The following is a 24,354-nucleotide window of genomic DNA, read 5'->3' as shown; positions in this document are numbered from 1 at the left end:
ACAAGTGGCAGAGCCCAGTTTAGTACCCAAGTCCTCTGATTCCCAGGTGAGTGTCCTTTCCATGAGGCCATGTCTCACAGACTTACATACATATCTGTAATTTATTTATATTAATGTCTGTCTCCCCCTCTAGGCTGTAAGCTCATTTTGAGCAGGGAATATGTCTGTTTATTGTTGTTTTGTACTCTTCCAAGCACATAATACAGAGCTCTACACAGTAAGCATTCAATAAATATGACTGACTGACAACATACAATAGGGTAAATAGGCATGAATGCTGCCCTTGAGGAACTTGTTTTAAAATAAAACAGGTAGAGGAAGCCACCAAGTATATGGATATAATAATAACGATATTTGTTAAATGCTTACTAAATGCTGATTACTATGCTGAACTCTGGGGGCTTAAATGTGCTGGGGGCTGCAGGATTTGATTGGCATCACACAATTATTAGTCTTACATGGCACTGTCTGGGTACTGCCCCCCACTGCTCCATCCCTTGCCTTGCTGGCCCCGGCACACCCATCCTACAGGCTAGGAGGAAAGTAGGGCCTTGAGGGATGGTGGGGAACAATTGACCTAGTGCCCAAGAAACAATAGCCTCAGGGGAGTGGCCCTTTTCACAAAGAGCTCCTTCCATTGGCCTTGGGATCAGAAGCACCTGTGACCAGCAGGTATAGCTCCCGGAACTAGTTCTGTTCGCTTCACCACCTGCAAGGGAGGCTCTGCAATCAGGGAGACTGGCTTCTACCTGGAAGTGGCTTGGATTGGAGGAAGGGGGTGAGGATCAGAATCTTTTCTCTCCAGGAATGTTTTAGAAAATTCACCTGTCAGCAATGTTAGCCACATTTCCAATTGGAGCCACTGGTTCCATTCATTCCAGAATTCCTCCAGTTCTTCTGTCCTTCATCCTTCCTTCCTTCCTTCCACGGAATTCCTGAGATACTATGGTAAGTGGACTCTAGATTTATTTGAATTGTTATTGGGTCAATATTTGATAACTAGGGCTTTTGTTAAACTGTTTACTGCAAAAGCACTGCTATTTGTTTGCTCTGTGTGACGTCGGGGAAGACACTTAGTTTACCTCAAGTGTAAAATTGGGATGAAGACTGCGAGCCCCACATGGGATATGGATTCTGTCCAACCTGATTAACTTGTATCTATCCCAGCATGTAGTACAATCCCTAATACATAATAAGCACTTAGTATATAGTACCTGATACACAATGAGCACTTAACAAATACCATCCACAAAAAAGTGAGTAGGCATTAGAGTAAGAAGGTGATATTAACCACTGTATGTGGGGTAGGTAGTAGTGAGGTTGTGGGGATACTGGAAGCAGAGAGACCAGCAAAGGGACTCTAATTTTCCTGCCATTTATTCTGCTCTCAGTGAGACTGTGAGCCCATCTTCTAGATGTTGTTGAGTAGGGATTGTCTCTATCTGTTGTCGAATTGTACTTTCCAAGTGCTTTGTACAGTGCTCTGCACACAGTAAGTGGTCAATAAATATGAATGAATGAATGAATATGCTCTCTTCTTTATAAAATGATTTCATGATTAAATATGATAGGTGATTCAATCTGACAGGGTTAAACATAAGTAGCGTTAAGTCACTAAATATCACTGGTTCTTGCTTCTAAAGAAGAAGAACTATTCATTCATTCATTCATTCAATAGTATTTATTGAGCGCTTACTATGTGCAGAGCACTGTACTAAGCGCTTGGGATGAACAAGTCGGCAACAGATAGAGACAGTCCCTGCCATTTGACGGGCTTACGGTCTAATCGGGGGAGACGGACAGACAAGAACAATGGCGATAAATAGTGTCAAGGGGAAGAACATCTCGTAAAAACAATGGCAACTAAATAGAATCAAGGCGATGTACAATTCATTAACAAAATAAATAGGGTAACGAAAATATATACAGTTGAGCGGACGAGTACAGTGCTGTGGGGATGGGAAGGGAGAGGTGGAGGAGCAGAGAGAAAAGGGGAAAATGAGGCTTTAGCTGCGGAGAGGTAAAGGGGGGATGGCAGAGGGAGTAGAGGGGGAAGAGGAGCTCAGTCTGGGAACGCCTCTTGGAGGAGGTGATTTTTAAGTAGGGTTTTGAAGAGGGAAAGAGAATCAGTTTGGCGGAGGTGAGGAGGGAGGGCGTTCCGGGACTGCGGGAGGACGTGACCCAGGGGTCGACGGCGGGATAGGCAAGACCGAGGGACGGTGAGGAGGTGGGCGGCAGAGGAGCGGAGCGTGCGGGGTGGGCGGTAGAAAGAGAGAAGGGAGGAGAGGTAGGAAGGGGCAAGGTGATGGAGAGCCTTGAAGCCTAGAGTGAGGAGTTTTTGTTTGGAGCGGAGGTCGATAGGCAACCACTGGAATTGTTTAAGAAGGGGAGTGACATGCCCAGATCGTCTCTGCAGGAAGATGAGCCGGGCAGCGGAGTGAAGAATAGACCGGAGCGGGGCGAGAGAGGAGGAAGGGAGGTCAGAGAGAAGGCTGACACAGTAGTCTAGCCGGGATATAACGAGAGCCCGTAATAGTAAGGTAGCCGTTTGGGTGGAGAGGAAAGGGCGGATCTTGGCGATATTGTAGAGGTGAAACCGGCAGGTCTCGGTAACAGATAGGATGTGTGGGGTGAACGAGAGGGACGAGTCAAGGATGACACCGAGATTGCGGGCCTGCGGGACGGGAAGGATGGTCGTGCCATCCATGGTGATAGAGAAGTCTGGGAGAGGACCGGGTTTGGGAGGGAAGATGAGGAGCTCAGTCTCGCTCATGTTGAGTTTTAGGTGGCGGGCCGACATCCAGGTGGAGACGTCCCGGAGGCAGGAGGAGATGCGAGCCTGAAGGGAGGGGGAGAGGCCAGGGGCGGAGATGTAGATCTGCGTGTCATCTGCGTAGAGATGGTAGTCAAAGCCGTGAGAGCGGATGAGTTCACCGAGGGAGTGAGTGTAAATGGAGAACAGAAGAGGGTCAAGAACTGACCCTTGAGGAACTCCAACAGTTAAAGGATGGGAGGGGGAGGAGGCTCCAGCGAAGGAGACCGAGAATGATCGGCCAGAGAGGTAAGAGGAGAACCAGGAGAGGACAGAGTCCGTGAAGCCAAGGTGAGATAAGGTATGGAGGAGGAGGGGATGGTCGACAGTGTCAAAGGCAGCAGAGAGGTCAAGGAGGATCAGAATGGAGTAGGAGCCATTGGATTTGGCAAGAAGGAGGTCATGGGTGACCTTAGAGAGAGCAGTCTCGGTAGAGTGGAGGGGACGGAAGCCAGATTGGAGGGGGTCTAGGAGAGAATAGGAGTTAAGGAATTCTAGGCATCGATTGTAGACGACTCGTTCTAGGATTTTGGAAAGGAAGGGTAGTAGGGAGATAGGACGATAACTGGAGGGGGAAGTGGGGTCAAGAGCGGGTTTTTTTAGGATGGGGGAGACGTGGGCATGTTTGAAGGCAGAGGGGAAGGAGCCCTTGGAGATTGAGTGGTTAAAAATAGAAGTTAAGGAAGGGAGGAGGGCAGGGGCGATGGTTTTAAGAAGGTGAGAGGGAATGGGGTCCGAGGCGCAGGTGGAGGGGGTGGCACTTGCGAGGAGGGAGGAGATCTCCTCTGAGGATACTGCAGGGAAGGATGGGAAAGTAGGGGAGGGGGTCGGTAGGGGGGAGGGGAGAGGCGGAGGGGTGACTTTGGGGAGCTCAGACCTGATCGTGTTGATTTTCGTGAGGAAATAGGTGGCCAGATCATTGGGGGTGAGAGATGGGGGAGGGGGAGGAACAGGGGGCCTAAGGAGAGAGTTAAAGGTCCGGAACCATCGGCGGGGGTGACGGGCATGGGTGTCGATGAGGGAGGAGAAGAAGCTTTGCCTGGCGGAGGAGAGGGCAGAGTTAAGGCAGGAAAGGATAAATTTGAAGTGTGTGAGGTCGGCTTGGTGCTTGGACTTTCGCCAGCAGCGCTCAGCAGCTCGAGCATAGGAGCGTAGGAGGCGGACGGAGGAGGTGATCCGGGGCTGTGGGTTAGTGGAGCGAGAGCGGCGGAGGGAAAGGGGGGCGAGAGAGTCGAGATGAGTAGAGAGGGTGGAGTTGAGAGCGGAGACCCGATCGTCCAGAGTGGGAAGAGAGGACAGGGCGGCGAGGTGAGGAGAGATGCTATTGGAAAGACGGATGGGATCGAGAGAGCGGAGGTCTCTGTGGGGCAGTAGCGAAGATTTGCAGGGGGAGGGAGTGTGAGAGATGAGGCAGGTGAGAAGGTTATGGTCAGAGAGAGGGATTTCAGAGTTGGTGAGTGAGGAGATAGTGCAGCGGTAGGAGATGACGAGATCGAGGGTGTGACCGAGTCGGTGAGTGGGCGCGGTATGGTGGAGGAGGAGGTCGGCAGAGTCGAGGAGGGATAGCAGGCGGGCGGCAGAGGAGTCGTCGGGTACATCCGTATGGATGTTGAAGTCTCCGAGGATCAGAGTGGGCAGAGAGAAGGAGAGAAGGAAGGTGAGAAAGGGGTCAAGGTGGTTGAAGAAGTCGGAGGTGGGACCGGGAGGGCGGTAGATGACGGCGACAAGTAACTGGAGTGGGTGGTAGAGGCGAATGATATGGGCTTTGAAGGAGGGGAAGGAGAGGGATGGGGGAGGAGGGATAGTGCGGAAGCGGCAACGGGGCGAGAGGAGGAAGCCGACGCCTCCTCCCTTACCGGTGAGTCTGGGGGAGTGGGAGAAGGAGAGGCCTCCGCCGGAGAGAGCGGCGGCGGAGACCGTGTCTTCGGGAGAGAGCCACGTTTCCGAAAGGGCGAGGAGGAGGAGAGAGCGGGAGAGGAAAAGGTCATGGATGAAAGGTAGCTTGCCTGTAATAGAGCGGGGGTTCCAGAGGCCACACTTGAAAGTAGCTGTGGGTGCAAGGGGAGGAGGGGGGGAAGGGAGGGGGGAGGGGAGGGTTTGGATGGGAAGGAGGTGGCGGGGCCCTGGACGGGGAGAGGGGGATGAGGGGTGGCGGTGGGACGAGAGGACTGGGATGGGGCATGGGTGGGGAAGAGAGAAGGGGGGAGGGGGTGAAGAGGGGGTTTGGTGGGGGGAAGAGTAGGGGGAGGGGGAAGAGGGGTAGCGCTGGTAAAATGGGGTTCTAGGGCGGGAGAGGGGAGGCGGGGAGGAGACAGAGGAGAGAGTGGGAAAGAGCTGAGCGAGAGAGGGGAAGGGGAAGGGGAGGATAGGAAGGGGCGGGAGGGGGGAGGGGGAAGAGGGACATGGCGAGGCCAGAGAGGTGGGTGGCAGCACTGACAACAATAAACAGTAATAAACGAAATCGGTAATATAGCAACATGATACAGTATGATACAATACAGTAGTGCTAATATAGCAACATGATACAGTATGATACAATATAGTCGTGTTAATAAAAGGGGTGATGATCAGGGTCGGGGGTAGACTCGATTAAGGGGCGACCTGATCAAATTCAAAGTCTGACGACAATAAACAATAACAAGTCAGATCGCTAATATAGCAACATGCTACAGTAAGGCACACTACAATAGTGTTAATAAGCAGGCGATGACCAGGGTCGGGGGACGAGCCGACCCTACCCAATCAGACTCAAAGTCAAGCGGCCAGCGGCCGAGAGAGTCCCAGAGCTCATGACCAAATAACCCTGTGGCGGCGGGGGGGCCCTGAGGTTGTCCGGGGTGGGTGGCGGCCGTAGGCAGCGGCTAAGGTAAGGTAACATGGTGAGAACAAGGACGTCGTTGCCCGGGGCGGGGGCGGGAGAGATAAATCACCTCAAGAGGGAAGAGGGAGTGAGGCCTTCCCAAAATGGCCGCCTCAGGCAGAGTGGGGGCTTCCCAAATTGGCCGCCTCGGGCGGAGTGGGGGAGCGGTTGGGGAGCACAATGTCCCCGGGCCCGAGCAGGGGGACACAATGTCCCCCGAGGACACAATGTCCTTGGGGCCGAGAAGGGGAGCACAATGTCCCCAGGATCGAGAAGGGGAGCGCAATGTCCCCGGGCCCGAGCGGGGGGGGGGGGCGGGTGGACTGGAAGCTGGTGGCTGGGGGTCTGTGGGGGCGAAGATCCGTAGTGTCGGAGTTCCCGAGCGGGGGTGCGGAGATCCAGGTTGTGAAAGGCTGAGGCGGGCGCGGGTCCGGACGGTCCGAGGCTCAGCTCCCCGGTGGAGGCGGAGGAAGCGCAGATGAGTCAGCGAGCGGTAGGCGAAGGGGGGCTTGTCGGGAATCGGGGCCGGGTGGGCCGAGGCTGCGCCTCAGGGGAGCAGAGATCCCGAGCCCACGAGGTAATGGCTCCAAGGGTCCGGGCGATGACAAGACTCAGCTTCCCGGGAGAGCGGGGGTGGTCTCGGCGTGGATGAGTCGGCGGTCGGCGGCCAAAAAGCCGCTAAAGTCGGCGGTCGGTGGCCAAAAGGCTGCTAAAGAGCTAGGCTGGAAACGGGGGGCAGGCAGCCCCTCCAGAGTCCATGTGGTGGTCGATTCGGCTGGGAAGAGGGGGCCCGGCGGTCTGAGACTTACCCCCAGGGGAGCAGAGATCCCGGGCCCACGTGGTAATGGCTCCAAGGCTCCGGGCGATGACAAGGCTCAGTTTCCCGGGGGCGGGGGTGGTCTCGACGTGGATGAACCCCACTTGGGTTATAGAGAAGAAGTGAACAATTTAACCAGGACTCATCTAGTGCTCATCCAGTGCCCAGTTTGGCTTGCTGACTGGGGAGAGGAAACTCTACTCTTAACGAGACTTGACCTGAATTTCTTTCTCTAGAACATTCAGATGTCTGCCTCTGGGCAGCCCTGACCCTACATGGACCTGATGTGCTTCCTTTCTGAGGCCCAGAAAGGCTACTATACCCCATGTAGACAGAATTCTTTACAGTGAAGCAATAAGGTCTAGTGGAAAGAGCACGGGCCTGGGAGTCAGAAGACCTGGGTTAATAGTTATAATGATGGCATTTAAGTGCTTTGAGCACATTGAGCACTGTTCTAAGAGTTGGGGGAGAAACAAGGTTATCAGGTTGTCCCAGGTGGGGCTCACAGTCTTAATTCCCATCTTACAGTTGAGATAACTGAGGCACAGAGAAGTCAAGTGACTTGCCCAAAGTCACACAGCTGACAAGTGGCAGAGCTGGGATTAGAAACCACGACCTGTGCTCCCAAACCCTTGCTCTGTCCACTAAGCCACGCTACTTTCTCCGACCTTAGGCAAGTCACTTAACTTATCTGTGCCACAGTTATTTCATCTGCAAAATGGGGATTCAATATCTGTTCTCCCTCCTACTAAGACTGTGAGCTCCATGTGGAACCAGATGATCTTGTATTGATCCCAGCCCTTATTACAGTCCTTAACACTTAGCACTTTTGAAATACTATTATTGTAACTACTATCAGTGAAGGCCTGTGCCTCTGTTAACCTGCTGACCCCAGACTGGATTGGGGTATACATGCATACTGGGGTAAATGGATTCACAAAAATAGCATAGAAGGATTAAAAATGGTTTGCTCAATATAGGATGGATAAAAGTTGGCTAGGTATGGTAGTCAAAGTCGAGCACCACAGGCTGAATTTGAGAACATTATTAACAAAGCCAACTTAATTCTGAAGCAAATCAGTAGAAAGAAGTACCACCTGCAAGGATTGGGAAGAGAACCTTCTATTCTGTAAAAGACCAATCTTTATTAGAATACTCTGTTCAGTTTTGACCAATTTACTTTTAAAAGGGAAGGGGAGGGACAGGAAATTGTCTGGAGAATGACCAAAAATGGTTAAAGGGATCATTAATGAGACCCTTTGAGCACATAACTGGGAGTCAGGAGACCCAAGTTCTAATTTGGGTCCTTCCACTTGCTTGTTGTGTGACCTTGGGTAAGTGACTTAACTTCTCTGTGCCTGTTTCTTCATCTGTAAAATGGGGCTAAGATACCTGTCCTTCCTTCCCCTTAGACCATGAGCCCCATGTGGGGTAAGGACTGTGTTAGATCCGATTATTTTGTATTTACCCCAGCATTTAGTACTGTGCTCCAAGCACAGAGTAAGCACTTAACAAAGACCCCTATTATTATTATTACTATTATTACTCTTACAGTCCTCTAGACTGTAAAATTGTTGCGGGTAAGGAACGTGTCTACCAACTCTGTTGTATTGTGCAGTGCTCTGCACACGATAAGTGCTCAATAAATACCATTGATTGGTATATTATTATGCACAGGGTAAAATATCTTGGAAAGAGGAGCTCAATTAAAATGTCAGACACTTTTCTCACACATTACATTGCTTTCTGTTTCCGTACTCCATAATCTTTGTTCTTCACTCTCCTCAGGGCAGCATCTCACAAGATTATCTGAAACTGAGAAAAAGATCCATGGGGTAGTGTACAATGGTGGAAAACATCTCAGACTTTGGCTTCCCTTCCTTATTCCTTGTTGGCATTCCCAACCTGGGACGTTTTCACGTCTGGTTCGGCTTTCCTGTCTGCTTCATTTACATCTTGACCTTGTTGGGGAACTGCCTCCTCGTCCTTATGATCAAGACCGAGTCAAGCCTCCACCAGCCCATGTATTTCTTCCTGTGCATGCTGGCTCTCAATGACATGGCTATCTCTTCTTCTACGGCTCCCAAGATGCTCAGCATCTTCTGGTGGAATGTCCATGGTATTGACTTTGACTCCTGCTTGACCCAGATGTACTTCATCCACACCTTCTCCATCATTGAGTCAGCCCTCCTCCTTTCCATGGCCTTTGACCGATACATCGCTATCTGCTATCCGCTGCGCTATTCCACCATCTTGACCAATCGCGTGGTGATCCAGATGGGGCTGATTGGGGCAGCCCGAGGAATCCTCATGGTCCTTCCATGCCCGCTCCTCATCAAGAGGTTGACGTACTGCACCCAAAATGTCATCCACCACAGCTACTGTGAACACATGGCTTTGGTGAAACTGGCCTGCTCTGATACCCTTGTGAACCGGGTCTATGGCATCTGTGTGGCGCTCTCGGTGATGGTGGTGGATCTGGGCCTCATTGCCGGGTCCTACGTCAAGATCCTCCAGGCTGTCTTTCGACTCTCTTCCAAGGAGGCCCGCTCTAAAGCCCTGGGCACCTGCATCGCTCACATCTGTGCTATCCTCGTCTCCTACTTGCCTGCGCTTTTCAGCTTCCTGACGCACCGCATAGGCAGAAAGGTTCCTGCCTACATCCATACCATCATTGCCAGCATTTACCTTTTGGTGCCTCCTGCCTTGAACCCCCTAGTCTATGGTGTGAAGACAAAGCAGATCCGGGACCATGTAATTGACTTTTTTTTTCTAAAAAGGATTCTCAAGCACTAGGTTTTTGATGTCTTTGGCCCAGAGCATCTAGGTAAGAAGACATCTTCATCCATCTAAATTTGACTAAACAAGCCAGTATATGAGATTCAGTCCCACAATGATGGAGCAAAGGGTCAAGATATACTCATTTCTATTTTCCAACCTCAAAATAACCCATCCTGCCTTGGTCTCCAAATCTGCTAATAGACTCAAACTTTGGTTTGAGTCCCCCTTATGTTCACCAACATCTGGTCTCCATACTCTACATACTGTCTCTTGTCATACAAATCCTCACTCTCAACTCCGCCCCCTCAACTAAACTCAGTTTCCTTGTTCCCCTAGGCCTCCATTGATCTCGTACCACCAATCTGCAGCCATGGCTCACCTCCACAGCTGGCATAGTGGAAAGAGCACGATCTTGGGAGTCAGAGGTCATGGGTTCTAATTCTGACTCCTCCACTTACCAACTGTGTGAATTTGGGCAAGTCACTTGACTTCTCTGTGCCTCAGTTACCTTGTGTAAAATGGGAATTAAGACTGTGAGTCCCATATGGGACAACCTGATTACCTTGTATCTTCTCCAGCACTTAGAACAGTGTTTGGCAAATAGTAAGTGCTTAATAAATGGCATTATTATTATTCCTCTGCTCTTGTTCACAAGCTTTGGAGCACTGCTGGCAGATATCTAGACATCAGGCTGACCTTGCCAACTGAAATTCATCTTCATTTGCTTTAATTTTGGCCTATCTTCCACTAGGCAAAAGATCTTCATCCTTATTGACTCTTATGCTCACTGCCTGTTGCAGCTGTTTCAGACTTATAACTCGCTTTCCCCCCACCTCCCCCCTTTCTTTTACCCCTAATGATCTGGCCACATATTTCATCAAAACCATTAGGCATATTTCCCTAAAATCTCCCCTGCTCCTCAATCAGTCAATGGTATTTATCTCAGTCAATGTTATTTATTGAGCTCTTACCGTGTTCAAAGCACTATGTTTGAGAGAGTACAATATAATAGAGTGGGTAGATTTGTTCCCTGTACACACAGAGTTTATAATCTAGAGGGGGTTTGATTAATTGATTGGGAAGACAGTCAATAAAATAATTCCCAATAAAATAATAATAATTGTGGGGTGAATATCATGTGCTTAAAGGTTACAGATCCAAGCAAATAGACTAATCAGAAGGGAAAGAGAAATAGGGAAATGAGAGGGCTTAGCCGAAGAAGGCCTCTTGGAGGAGATGTGATTTTTATGAGGGTTTTGAGGGTGGAGAGAGTGGTGGTGTGTCATGTATGAAGGGGGAAGGATTTCCAGGTCAGAAGGAGGATGTGGTCAAGGGATGAGCAGCAAGATGGATGAGATCAAGGTAAAGTGAGCAGGTTAATAGAGCAAAGGGTGTTGGCTGGGTTGTAATAGGAAATCAGAGAGGCAAGAAATCAGAGAGGCAAGTTAGGAAGGGACAAGCTGATTGAGGGCTTTAAAGCTGATGGTAAGGAGTTTCTGTTTGATACAGTGCCTTCCTCCCACTCTTTGATCTCTCATCCATCCCAGCAGTATCTATCAGTGGTATTTACTGAGTATCTCTTGGAGAAAATGCAACCTTTAATAAGGCTTTGAAGGTGGGGAGAGTGGTGATCTGGCATATATAGGAGAAGAGGGAGTTCCAGGCCAGAGGGGGAATGGAGGAAATGGATGGGTGGCCAGATAGATGAGCTTTCTTGCCTCCTTTTAAATTCTACCCACTATTTCACCCTAATCTTCTTTGACCTTTCAGCAGCTTTGATACTCTGGACCACCCCCTTCTTCTGGAAGCATTATCCAACCTTAACTTCCCTGACAATGTACTCTGCTGGTTCTTCTCCTATCTCTCTGAGGATGTCTTCTCAGTCTCTTTTACAGGCTGCTCCTCTGCCTCCCATATTCTCAAGGTTCAGTTCTGGGTCCCCTTCTATTCCACAATGCCATGGGTCCCCTTCTATTCTACAATGCCACCCAATCCCTAGGAAAACTTTCACTCCCACGGCTTCAACTCCCATCTCTACGTGGACAATTCTCAAATCTTCCTCACCAGCCCTGACTTCTCTCCTCGTTTGCTGTACTGCCTTCAGAACATCTTTACTTGGATGTCCCACTGACACCTTAAACTTAACAAGTCCAAAATAGAACTTCTCATCATCCCACCCAAACCCTGTCCTCTCCCTGAATCACCTATCACTCTAAACAGGACCACTTTCATCCCTACCTCAATAACTTGCAACCTAGACATTATTCATTCAATAGTATTTATTGAGCACTTACTATGTGCAGAGCACTGTACTAAGCGCTTGGGATGAACAAGTCGGCAACAGATAGAGACAGTCCCTGCCGTTTGACGGGCTTACATTATCCTTCACTCATCTCTGCTATTCACACCACACTTCAAATCTATCATGGAATCCTAACTTCACAACATCTCTTGAATCTGTCCTTTTCCTCTCAATCCAGACTGCTGCAAAGGTGAACTCAGAAATCATCATTTCCTGCCATAACTACTGCATCAGCCTCCTCACTGACTTCCCTGCCTCCCACTTCTCCCCTTTCCAATCCATACTTCCCTGCCTCCCACTTCTCCCCCTCCCATCCATACTTCACTCTGCTCCCCAGATGGTTTTTCTGGAAAAACGTTCAGTTTTTATTTCCCCACTCCTCAAAAACATCCAATGATTTCCCATCTACTTCGGCAGCAAACGTAAACTCCTTACCTTAGGCTTTAACACACTGTCAGTTCTCCTACCTAATATTTCTGAACTCCTATTAAAGCACAACCTCAACTTCAAATCCCTCCTAAAAAATCACATCTCCTCCAAGAGGCCTATCCTGACTAAGCCCTTTATGTCCCCCAAGCACCTTCTCCTCTGGGTTGACTATGCCCTTGTCCTTGTACCCCTTTGATATTCCAGCCCTACAGTGCTTTTGTAAATATGGTAAGCTCTATTTCCCCTATCTGCAATACACTTTGCCTGTCTTCTCCCATGAACTGTAAGCTCCTTGTGGGCATCTATCAACTCTGTTGCATAAGCAGTGTGGCATAGTGGATAGAGCATGGGCCTGAGAGAAGATCATGGGTTCTATTCCCAGCTGCACCACTTGTCTGCTGTGTGACCTTGGGCAAATCACTTCACTTCTCACCCTCATTTGTAAAATGGGGATCGAGACTGTGAGTCCTATTTGGGGAAGGGACTGTGTCCAACCTGATTTGCTTATATTACTCATCCTATCACTCATCCTATCCTGACTGGATTACTGTAACAGTCTTCTTTCTTTCTGACCTCCCAACCTCCTGCCTCTCCCCAACTTCAGTCCATACTTCCCTCCACTGCCCAGATTATCGTTCTACGGAAACGTTCAGGGCATGTCACCCCCCTCTTCAAAAACTTCCAGTGGTTGCTTATCCACCTCCATATCAAATAAAAACACCTCACTTTTGCCTTTAAAGCTCTCCATCACCTTGCTCCCTCCTACCTCACCTCCTTTCTCTCCTTTTATATCCCAGTCTGCACACTCTGCTCCTCTCGTTCTAACCTTCTCACTGTGCCTTGATCTCGCCTGTCTCACTGCCGACCCCTGGCCCATGTCCTACCTCTAGCCTGGAACATCCTCCCTCCTCATATCCACCAAGCTAGCTCTCTTCCCCACTTCAGAGCCCTCTGAAGTCACATCTCCTTCAAAACACTTTCCCAGAGTAATACCGGTTTTCCTCAGCTTCTCCTCCCTTCTGTGTAACCACAACTCGCTCCCGTTTCACTTCCTCCCCTTCTCCCGGCCCCAAAGCACTTCATTCATTTATTCAATAGTATTTATTGAGCGCTTACTATGTGCAGATCACTGTACTAAGCGCTTGGAATGTACAAATCGGTAACAGATAGAAAGTCCCTGCCCTTTGACGGGCTTACAGTCTAATCGGGGGAGACAGACAGAGAAGAACAACGGCAATAAATAGAATCAAGGGGAAGAACATCTCATTAAAACAATAGCAAATAAATAGAATCAGGGTGATGTACATCTCATTAACAAAATAAATAAGGTAATGAAGATATATACAGTTGAGTGGACGAGTACAGTGCTGAGGGGATGGGACGGGAGAGGGGGAGGAGCAGAGGGAAAGGGGGGAGAAGAGGGTTTAGTTGCGGAGAGGTGGCGGGGGGGAGAGGGAGCAGAGGGAAAAGGGGAGCTTAGTCTGGGAAGGCCTCTTGGAGTGGTATGTATATATCTATATTTCTATTTATTTATAATGATGCCTGTTTAGTTGTATTGATGTCCATCTCCCCCACTCTAGAAAGTGAGCCCACTGTGGGCAGAGATTGTCTCTCTCTCTCTCTCTTGCTGTATTGTACTATCCAAGTACTTAGTACTGTTCTCTCTACACAGTAAGCCCTCAATTAGAGAAGCAGCGTGGCTCAGTGGAAAGAGCACGGGCTTTGGAGTTAGAGGTCATGAGTTCGAATCCCAGCTCTGCCACTTGTCAGCTGTGTGACTGTGGGCAAGTCACTTAACTTCTCTGGGCCTCAGTTACCTCATCTGTAAAATGGGGATTAAGATTGTGAGCCCCATGTGGGACAACCTGATTCCCCCGTGTCTCCCCCAGCGCTTAGAACAGTGCTCTGCACATAGTAAGCGCTTAACAAATACCAACATTATTAAATACAAATGAATGAATGAATGAATATCCACCCCAGTGCTTATTACAGTGCTTATTACAGTCTTAGCACATGGTAAGAGCTTAACAAATACCATTAGTATTGTTACTTTCTCAAGCCCTTTCTACAGTGCTCTACTCCTAGTAGGGACTCAGTAAATACCTTTAATTGATTGATTGATCTGGATTTGCTTTGGGATTTGAATGTTAGCCAGAGACCTTAGAGAAGATTAGACCTTCACTGGTTAAACTGCCACCCTGGATTCAAGAAGAAGATGGAGCAAAAGGACCTCGGAAGATCCCAGACTGTAAACTCGCCATGGGCTGGAAATGTGTCTACCAACTCTGTTGTATTCTCCCAAGTGCTTTGAACAGTTCTCTGCACACAGTAAGTGTTCAATAAAAATGATGGATTCAATCTCTCCCTCTCTAGATTGCAAGCCTGTTGAGGGCAGGGAATGCGTCTACTAACTTAGTTATATTGTACTCTCCCAAGCACTTAGTACAGTGCTCCACACACAGTAAGTGCTCAATAAATATGATTGATTGATTCAACCTCTAAGTCTCTGATTTTACCACCTTGACCAGGATAGTGGTGACCATGGTTCAAAGTGACATTGTGCCAATTTCAGCTTGTAGATCAGTCTTTTATCATAAATCATAAATGGATTCCTTAACCTTTAAAAAAAATATGCTCCCCAGCTTAATTCTACTATGTCAGCATGGGGTAATTTTTGGCATCCCAAGCTTCCTTTTATAGTGGAAATCATTTTATTTTGATCATATTCCAAATCTTCCAAAGCAGATTGGTGAGGAGTCCTTAGTACAAAATATATTCCTTTAGAAATGAAGAAAGGAAACAATGTGGTCTAATGGTTAGAGCACTGACCTGGGAGTCAGAAGGACCTGAGTTCTAATCCTCAACACTGTCTGCTGTGTGACCATGTGGAAGTCACTTAACTTTGTGCCTCAAGTATCTCATCTGTAAATTGGAGATCAAGATGGTGATACATATGTGAGATATGGATTATGCCCAACTTGATGATTTTGTCTCTACCCCAGGGCTCAGTACAGTGCCTGGCACATAGTAAGCATTCTCCCTATAGACTGCAAGCTAATTATGGACAGGGAACATCTGCTAATTCTGTGTATTGTACAAGAGCTTAATATCCTACATAGTGAGCGCTCAATAAATGCCATCGATTAACAAATACTATTACAAAAGGGACCTGTGTCTGACCTGATCATCTTGTATCTACCCCAGGCTAAGTTCAATACTTGCCACATAATATGTGCTTAACAAATGCTATTGCTATCGTTATTATTAATCTCTTCAAATGCCGTCATTTCCAACTCATAATAATAATGTTGGTATTTGTTAAGCGCTTACTATGTGCAGAGCACTGTTCTAAGCGCTGGGGTAGACACAAGGGAGTCAGGTTGTCCCACGTGGGGCACACAGTCTTCATCCCCATTTTGCAGATGAGGTAACTGAGGCACAGAGAAGTGAAGTGACTTGCCCACAGTCACACAGCTGACAAGTGGCGGAGCGGGGATTTGAACCCATGACCTCTGGCTCCAAAGCCCGGGCTCTTTCCACTGAACCACGCTAACTCATAGCAACTCCAAGGACACACCCTTTTCAGATTGTCCCAACTTTTGTCCTAAGGTCATTCTGGTATCTGTAGTTTTCTTGGTTAAGATACAGAAGTGGTTTACCAATGCCTTCTTCCATGCAGTAAAAATTTGAGTCTCTGCCCTAGTTTTTGATCAACGTTTTGATCACTTGATCATCCGCCTTTGACTTTTTCCCATTTTCCTGCTGCCCAGCCCAGGTGAATTGACTTTGTCTGATGCTTAGGCTTAAACCTTTCCATTTTGGGTAGCTCTTAGCTTCATCAGTGTACACAGACTCTCCTGCCACTGTAAGGTGTTGATTCATAGGAGAGATTTTCATTATTAGTAGTAATACTGTTAACATAATGCCTGTATGAAGGAAGGGCTGCAATATCTCCCACACTAGAGCTGGAAACATAAGTGAAAATGTTTCCTATGGGCAAATACACAGAAATTAATGGTCCATTCATGCTAATAGTTTTCTTTATATCTACAATAAGATATTACTGTTGCATTTATGGTTGAGCTTTGTACTTTAGAAAGTAAAGTCAGTTCTCTTAATTCTGCCCAGAGAAGAGGTGCCCTGGACAAGACTGAGCCTGCAAATGACAGAGTCTCTCGATTTCTGGGTTTGCCAAGCAGACTCTACAAAAGTCGATCTCCTGGAAGCTGCCTGGGTGCAGCCTGACATACAGTCTCTAGGGGTATATGGACTGTGGAGAGGTGGGGGAGGATGCATGGGAGCTGAGGGGAAATGAGAACATAATTTTAACAGCTGAAGTGGATGGGAGAAAATGGGGAGGAAGTTTAAAGAGGATGGAAGAGAGGGGCTTTACCTTAGTCATTAGGGAGGGGTCAACTGGTCCATTTGACTACTAGTGAAGGAAAAGTTTGTTACTCTATTGTTCAACCTCTCTGGCTCAAAAATGTATTAATATACTTGTATTGCTCATCCCTAATTAAGACAATCAATCAATGGTATTTATTGAGGGCTTAGTGCAGAGCACTGTACTAAGCACTTAAGAATTGGTCAAAATAGGGAATCTATCTGTTCAGAAACAATATCTCATTGATAACATTATTCTTATTGTAAAATTTATTCCAACTTATATTTGACAAAGATAACATGTCCCAAATTGAACTTCTCATCCTCCCTCCTAAAGCCTCCCCTCCACTGACCTGTCCCTCTTCTACTGATAACATCACCATCCTTCCTGTGACTGTGAAGTCACAAACTTGATATCCTCTTGCAGTTCTTCCCCTTCCTCTCCACCAGCACTTGATATCCTCTTGCAGTTCTTCCCCTTCCTCTCCACCAGCATGATAACTACCCTGGTCCAAGCTCTCACGGTATCCTGATTGTATGGTTTCGTCTGCCTCCGCACTGCTCTCTCTGTCTCCTCTCTCTCCCAGCTCCAATCTGCACTCCACCCTGCTGCCCTACTCTTCCTACACTTACCCAGCCTGCACACTTCACTCCTCTAATGCTAACCTTCTCTCTGCATCTCGATCTCGCCTATCTTGCCGCCGACACCTCGCCCATGTCCAGCTTCTGGCCTGGAATGCACACCCTTCTCATACCCGACAGACGACTCCCCCTCACCCAATCCTTCAAAGTCTTCTTGAAGGCACATCTCCTCCAAGAGGTCTTCCCTGACTAAGCACTGCCTTCCTCTTCTCCCATTCTTTTCTGCATTTCCCTGACTTGCTCCCTTTATTCATCCCCCTCCCAACCCCACAGCACTAATGTACATATCTGTAATTTATATTAATGTCTTTTTTCTGTTTTCCCCTCTAAACTGTTAACTTGAGAGCAGGAATGTGTCCGCTACATTTTTGTATTGTATTTTCCCAAGTGTTTAGTACAGTGCTCAATAAGTACATTTGACTGACTGACTGCCCGGTTATCCTTCTGAAATGTTACGCAGTACGTCTCTCCTTTCTCCTCAAAATCCTCCAGTAGTTGCCCATATTCCTCTAATCAAGCAAAGATTAAAATAAAGATGGAGAAGCAGCATGGCCTGAAGGAAAGAGCATGGGTCTGGAAGTCAGAGAACCTGGGTTCTAATTGCGGTTTTGCCAATTTCTTGGTGTGGACCTTGGGCAAGTCACTTAACGTTTCTGTGCCTCATTTCTCCTGTTCTCCCTCCTACTTAGACTGTGAGCCCTAAGTGGGACAGGGACTAGTTCTAATCTGTTCACTTGTATCTACCCCAAGCACTTAGAACAGTGTTCTATACATAGTAAGTGCTTCACAAATACTATAAAAAAGAGATTCCGTTCCACTTACTTCAAGGTTTTCCACTAGGTTGTTCCCTCTTATTTATCAGTTCTCCTCACCTACCCCTCTGCTTCCCAGCACTCTTTGCTTCCCCGCAAGCCCATCTCCTGACTACCTGTCTTCTCCCCTTTTGGCCATTCACCCGCTGCTCAAGTTGTGACTCCTGACCAAATCCACCAGACCTCAATCCTTCTCATCTTCAAAGTCCCACCTCTTCCAACAATTAGCCTCTCAAATCTAATCAACCTTTTAGCTACCACTTGCACTTAGACCTGGGAGTCAGGAGACCTTGGTTCTAATCCTGGCTCTTCCACTTGCCTGCTGTATGACAAATCAATTAATGCCTTTGCGCCTTTGTTCCCTCATCTGTACAATGGGGCTTCATAACCTGCTCTTCCTACCTTTAAACTATGAGCCTCTTTTGGAACAAGGACTGCGTCTGTCCTGATTACCGTGTATCTAGCAAAATGTTTGGTTCATAGTAAGCACTTAACAAATACCACCACAAATACTGTCATTTTTACTAATGCTCATCTTCAGCACTTGTGTCTATGCATATATTAAATTGAAAATTAGTCTTCATTTAGTCTGATTTTACTGTTTATGAATGTTTCTGTGTCTCCCCCATTAAAGTGTAAGCTCCTTGTGGGGAGTTCCTTAAGGCAGGAAACATTACAGTACAGTACAAGTACTATTGTACATTCCAAGCACTTAGTGCTCTGCACATAATGAGCACTTAATAAATACTGTTGAGTGAATGAATGAAGTACTTACCAGGCACCTACTAGAGTTCATTTCATCCACTGAGCACTGAAATGGCATTACTATCAATTAAAAGGCTGTGATGGGCACCCGCCCTATGCAGAACACTGTACTAAGAATTTGGAAGAGTATAATAGAATTAATAGTCATAATCCGTGTCTTCAAGGAGTTTACAATCTAGCTGGAGAGATAGACTTTAAAATAAATTATAGTTAGGAGGACATATGTGTGCATATGTGCTAGGGTTTATGAGAACTCAAAGACATGGTGGCATGAAAATACTGAAATGGCATTTGGGGGTATATGAACTGAAGAGATTAGAAATTAACTGGGAAAAGCCTCCTGGAGGAGATGTGATTTCAGAAAGGGTTCAAAAATGGAGAGAACTGTGGTCTGCCAGGTGAGAAGGAGAAGGGACTTGAGAAGCAATGTGACTTAGTGGATAGAGCATGGGCCTGGGAGTCAGAAGGCTCTAATCCTAACTCTGCCACTTCTCTGCTGTGTGACTTTGAGCCTCAGTTACCTCATCTGTACAGTGGGGAATTAGATGGTGAGCTCCATGTGGGACATGGACTGTGTCCAAGCTGATTAGCTTGTATCTACTCCAATTTTTATTACAGTGCTTGGGACATATTACTTAACAAATATCATAAAAATGGGAGCTCCAGACAGGAGGCAGTGAGAGGTCAGCTGTTGGGGAGATGAGAACAAGGCACAGTGAGTAAGTTAACTTCTGAGAAGCAGCATGGCTGTGAAGCAACTTAGAGAAGTGGCATGGCTCAGTGGAAAGAGCCTGGGCTTGGGAGTCAGATCATGGGTTCCAATCCCTGCTCTGCCGCTTGCCAGCGTGACTTTGGGCAAGTCACTTCTCTGTACCTCAGTTACCACATCTGTAAAATGGGGATTAAAACTGTGAGCCCCACGTGGGATAACCTGGTCACCTTGTTTCCCCCCCGCCCCCAGCGCTTAGAACAGTGCTTTGTGTATAGTAAGTGCTTAACAAATACCACCATTTTTTTTCTGTTCATTCATTAAATCATAGTTGTTGAACAGTTACTGTGTACAGGGTACTGTGCTAAACACTTGGGAGCGTATAATATAACAGTAAACAGACACATTCCCTGCCCACAACGAACAAGTCCTTAGCTACTCTATGCCTCTGTTTCCTCATCTGTAAAGTGGGGATTCAATGCCTGTTCTCCCTCTCCGTTAGACGGTGAACCTTATGTGGGTCAGGGACTAAATAACAATGATGACATTTGTTAAGCGCATACTATGTGCAAAACACTGTTCTAAGCACTGGACAGATGAGGTAACTGAGGCACAGAGAAGTGAAGTGACTTGCCCAAAGTCACACAGCTGACAAGTGGCAGAGCCGGAACTAGAACCCATGACCTCTGACTCCCAAGCCCGTGTTCTTTCCAGGGAGCCACGCTGCTTATCTCTAATCCATATTGAGTCTATTCCAGAGCTTAGTACCAGGCCTAGCAAATAGCAAGCATTGAACAAATACATTAAACCCATAAGCACAATCAGGAGCTTAGGGCTCCTTTGTGCATAATGGTATGGCTTGGATTGTCAATCCTGCTTTGGCCTCTTCAGCCACCTCTGAACCTACATCTTCCTCAGTGACATCATCTTCACACACGAAGGATGACAATAAAAGCACCTCTTCCAAAAAGTTTTTAATCCTCCCCACTTCCTGTTTATGTCACCTCCTCTGCCTCTCAGAAATGACCCTGTTGGCTCTTTTGCCCATTCCTTTGGGCTGATCATTAGCATCTCTTCTCTTTTGTCTTCTTGTCTCTCCCATTAGTCTGAAATGCCCTTAAAGGCAGAGATTGTGCCTTGTTATCATCCATCTCCCCTTTGAGGGGAGGGACCAAATGACTTACTTCTTGTACTCTCCCAGGTGGTTAGTACAGTGCTTTAGTGTCAGTAGGCACTCACAGATTGACGGACTGTTCCCCAAGGGCCTAGTACAGACTCTGAATCTAGGGAACTCAGTAAGTGTTCTTTATAGGACTGAGGATGGGATGAGGTTGAGGAGCCGGAAGAGAGATGTTGCTGACGGCCCCTGGGAGCCGGACCACAGGGAGTCAGTCTGTTTCTCACTTGTGAAAGGCGAGCTGCTCAACCCCTTTCCATATAGAACATTCCTTGGATCCTTTTGCGGATCTGCTGGGTTTTGATACTGTAGATGATGGGGTTCATCAGGGGAGGGAAAAGAATGTAGATGTGGCCCATGAGCACATGGACCAGAGGACTCAGATGCTTTCCGAAACGGTGAACCATGGTCAGGCCGATGATGGGAACGTAAAAGACCATGGTGGCGAGGATGTGGGAGGTGCAGGTTTGGAGAGACTTCAGCCTCTCCCCGCGGGCAGCCACAGCCAGCACGGTGTGGAGGATCAGGACATAGGAGGCCAGAATGAACACCGAATCCAAGATGAGAGTGCTGATCACGAGCCCAAGGGCATAGAAACTGTTGAACCGAATGTCAGAACAAGCCAAGCGGAGCAGATCCTGGTGCAGACAGAAAGAGTGAGAGAGGACATGGGGACGGCAATAGAAGAAGAATCTCAGGCGGATGATCGCGGGAAGGATCAGTAGCAAGCTCCTGGTTAAAACGATTGCTCCGATTTTGATGATAGTTGAGCCGGTCACTAGGGAAGCATAGCGCAAGGGGTTGCAGATGGCGACGAAGCGGTCCCAAGACATGGCCAGGAGGACACCGGACTCTATGCTGGATAGTCCGTGGATGAAGTATGCTTGGGCGATGCAGGAGTTGAGGCTTATCTCCTGGTGAAGACTCCACAGGACGCCCAGAACCGTGGGCACCGTCGAGAGTCCCATGCCTAAGTCTGTGGTGGTCAGCAGGGCCAAAAGGTAGTACATGGGCTTGTGGAGACTCCATTCTATCCAGAGTACATAGAGGATGATGCTGTTCCCCAGGACCATTATGGTGTAGATGGTGGACAAGAGGAGGGCAATCCATGGATAAGCTGATTCCAGCCCTGGGAAGCCCAGGAGACAGAAGGAGGAAGTGCTGAAGTTGGAAGGGTGGAGAGCAGACATGGTGAACTTCAGAAGAGCTAGTAGATTTGTCTCCTGGAGTGGAAGAGGCACAGCAGTCGATCAATCAGTAAATCAATCAATTGTAGTTATTGAACTCTTACTATGTGCAGAGCACTGTACTAAGGGCTTGAGAGAGCACACTACAACAGAGTTGGTTATAGAAAGAGTTCAAACAGTACCCTGAGAACTTCAGAAAGACCCATGTAGGACAGGGATGGTATCAGAAAGGATTATCTCATATTTACCCCATTGCTTATTACAGTGCTTGGTACAGTCTCGCTTAGTACAGTCTCTAGACTGCAAGTTCCTCCCTAGACTGTAAACTCAGACTGTAGACTGTATGGGCAGGGAATGTGTCTGCCAACTCTGTTATATTATTCTCTCCCAAGTGCTTAGTACGGTGCTTTGCCCATAGAAAGTGCTTAACAAATACAGTTGATTGATTGGCAGATAATAAGTGCTTAACGAATACCGTAATTTAGTGGATAGAGCAAGGGCCTAGGAGTCAGATCATCATAGGTTCTAATCCCAGCTTTGCCACTTGTCTGGTATGAGACCTGGGGCAAGTCACTTCACTTCTCTGTGCCTCAGTTACCTCACCTGTAAAATGAGGATTGAGGCTTGTGAGCCCTACGTGGAACAGGGACTGTGTTGAAACTGTTTGCTTGTATCCACCCTAGTGCTTAGCAAGTATTTAACACATACCATAATAATAATAACTATTACTATTATTTTATTTTCCCACCCTGTTTTTCCTCCCTTTTGGATCATTTATACACTTACACCTTACTCCCTAAACACTTAGAGACTCACCTCACCCCCACTCCTTATACATATCCTTATACTTGCTTGCCTCCCCAGTTGTAATTTATTTTAATGTCCATCTCCCTTGCAAGATTGTAAGTTCCTTGAGAACAGGGATGGCATTGCAAACTGTGGTACTCACAAGTGCTCTGCACACAATAGGTGATCAATAAATGCCATTGATTGATTGACCTAATGTATGAAATTTCACCCAATCCAGTGTCTAAGCAGTGCCCTCCTCCAACTGACCCCAGAAAGGAGGTTTCCTGAGGTGGAGGGGCATAAGCCAACTAGCCTCAGCTTTCCAATCCTAGTTACCAGGGTGTTTTCCCCATATGGTTCTGTTTGCTGCCACTTAGGAATGACAGATAAGAGCTTGAGAAGGGGCAAAAAGGGCAAACACGATGACCAGGAGGGCGGAGCGGCCTTCTTCTAAACACAGATGGAGAAGCAGTGTAGCCTAGTGACTAGAGTTCAGGCCTGGGAATCAGAGGACCTAGGTTCTATCTCCACCCACCACTTACCTCCTGTGTGACCTTGGGCAAGTTACTTAATTCTCTGTGCCTCAGTTATCTCATCTGTAATTGTAATCTGTTCTCCTTTCCCTTTAGACTGTGAGCCCCATGTGGGACAGGGACTGTGTCTAATCTGATTGTACTGTCTACCCCACACTTTGCACAATGTTTGTCACATAGTAAATATTTAACAAATGCTAGAGTTTTTTTTATTATTTTTTGTTTTTTAATTGTATTAGTTAAGTGCTTACTATGTGCCAGGCACTGTACTAAGTGCTGGAGTAGATTCAAGACAATTGGATTGGACACAGTTAGCAGTAGTAGTAGTAGTAGCAGTGATAAAAATGAGACTCTTCAGTCTAGAAAGGCTCAGTCTTCAATTAAACCTGATTGAAGTTTACCAAATCTCACAGACTGTAAACAGGGCAACCATGGAACTGTGGTTTACCAAATCCCACCCCAATAGGAGGCACTCACTGAAGCTTAAAGGAGAAAGATTAAAAACCAACCCAAGGGAACACCTTTTCACGGAGCAGATGGTCAGCATATGGAATAACTTCTCAAGTGGTTGCTATTTCTGTTTGTCTTCCCAACTAGAATCTAAGCTCCTCAGGGGCAGGCAACATGCCACTTTGTTATTCTGTACTTCCCAAGTCCTTACTATTCCCTCAGGAAACTGCAGAAAACTGTAGGAGATTCATTAGAAATTGGGGTAAGTTCATAGTTAAAAGGGCCATGGGTAACTAGCAGGAAAGTGAGGGATAGCTTGAGGATAGGAGGAAAGAACGACAACAACCATACAGTTCATTCAAGCAACCTGAGACTTGTATCAGGAACAGAATCCTGGTCTGATTCAGTGATGGCAGAGTTGACTTCTCTCAGCACCAAGTTCTGATAGACTTAAGTGCCAGAGGGCCCAGCTGTGACAGATTGGGTGAAATAAGCCCCTTCTCTCAACAAATTCCCAAGAGGAGTTGGGTTTGGGGGCTGGTGAGATGGAAAGGACCTTTGCAGGCCTGAAGAGAGGCCTCATCTCAGCTCAGCTCCAATTTCTTGAGATGGGACTGAGCTTTCCAGGACTTTCCCAACTCACCTACGATCTTAATTCCATGTCAGTATGGCCTTAGTGGAAAGAGAATGGACCTGAAAGTCAGGGGATCTGAGTTTTAAAACCGGCTCTGCCTTGGGCAAGTCATTTAAATTTTCTGTGCCTCAGTTTCTTCATTTGTGAAATGGAGATTCAGTGCCTGTTATCTTAGACTGTGAGCCCCATGATAAACAACATCAATGTCCAACTTAATGCAGTGCTTGACACATAGTAAGTGCTTAAAAAATACCACAATTATCATGTCAGGT

At 47.3% G+C, this 24,354-nt stretch overlaps 2 protein-coding genes across 2 annotated transcripts; one reads left to right on the top strand and one right to left on the bottom strand.

Annotated features, from left to right (window-relative positions):
- The first annotated feature begins 8,333 nt into the window (after nucleotides 1-8,333).
- LOC114809210 (putative olfactory receptor 52P1) lies at nucleotides 8,334-9,421 on the top strand. The gene has a single exon (XM_029058548.2). The coding sequence runs from the start codon at nucleotides 8,335-8,337 to the stop codon at nucleotides 9,283-9,285; it is 951 nt and encodes a 316-aa protein (XP_028914381.1). The 5' UTR covers nucleotide 8,334; the 3' UTR covers nucleotides 9,286-9,421.
- Nucleotides 9,422-20,734: 11,313 nt separating this feature from the next.
- LOC100093217 (olfactory receptor 51V1) lies at nucleotides 20,735-21,679 on the bottom strand. Its single transcript, XM_001521563.2, has one exon. The coding sequence runs from the start codon at nucleotides 21,677-21,679 to the stop codon at nucleotides 20,735-20,737; it is 945 nt and encodes a 314-aa protein (XP_001521613.2).
- Between the last annotated feature and the right edge of the window lie 2,675 nt (nucleotides 21,680-24,354).

Source organism: Ornithorhynchus anatinus, chromosome 2, assembly GCF_004115215.2.
Source record: "Ornithorhynchus anatinus isolate Pmale09 chromosome 2, mOrnAna1.pri.v4, whole genome shotgun sequence".
Taxonomy (NCBI): Eukaryota; Metazoa; Chordata; class Mammalia; order Monotremata; family Ornithorhynchidae; genus Ornithorhynchus; species Ornithorhynchus anatinus.
Note: the sequence above shows the minus strand (reverse complement) of the source record. Positions and strands in the feature narration are given on the sequence as shown.

Coding starts and splice junctions, on each gene's coding strand:
- LOC114809210 (XM_029058548.2), top strand. CDS start 8,335: ATGGTGGAAAACATCTCAGACTTTGGCTTCCCTTCCTTATTCCTTGTT.
- LOC100093217 (XM_001521563.2), bottom strand. CDS start 21,679: ATGTCTGCTCTCCACCCTTCCAACTTCAGCACTTCCTCCTTCTGTCTC.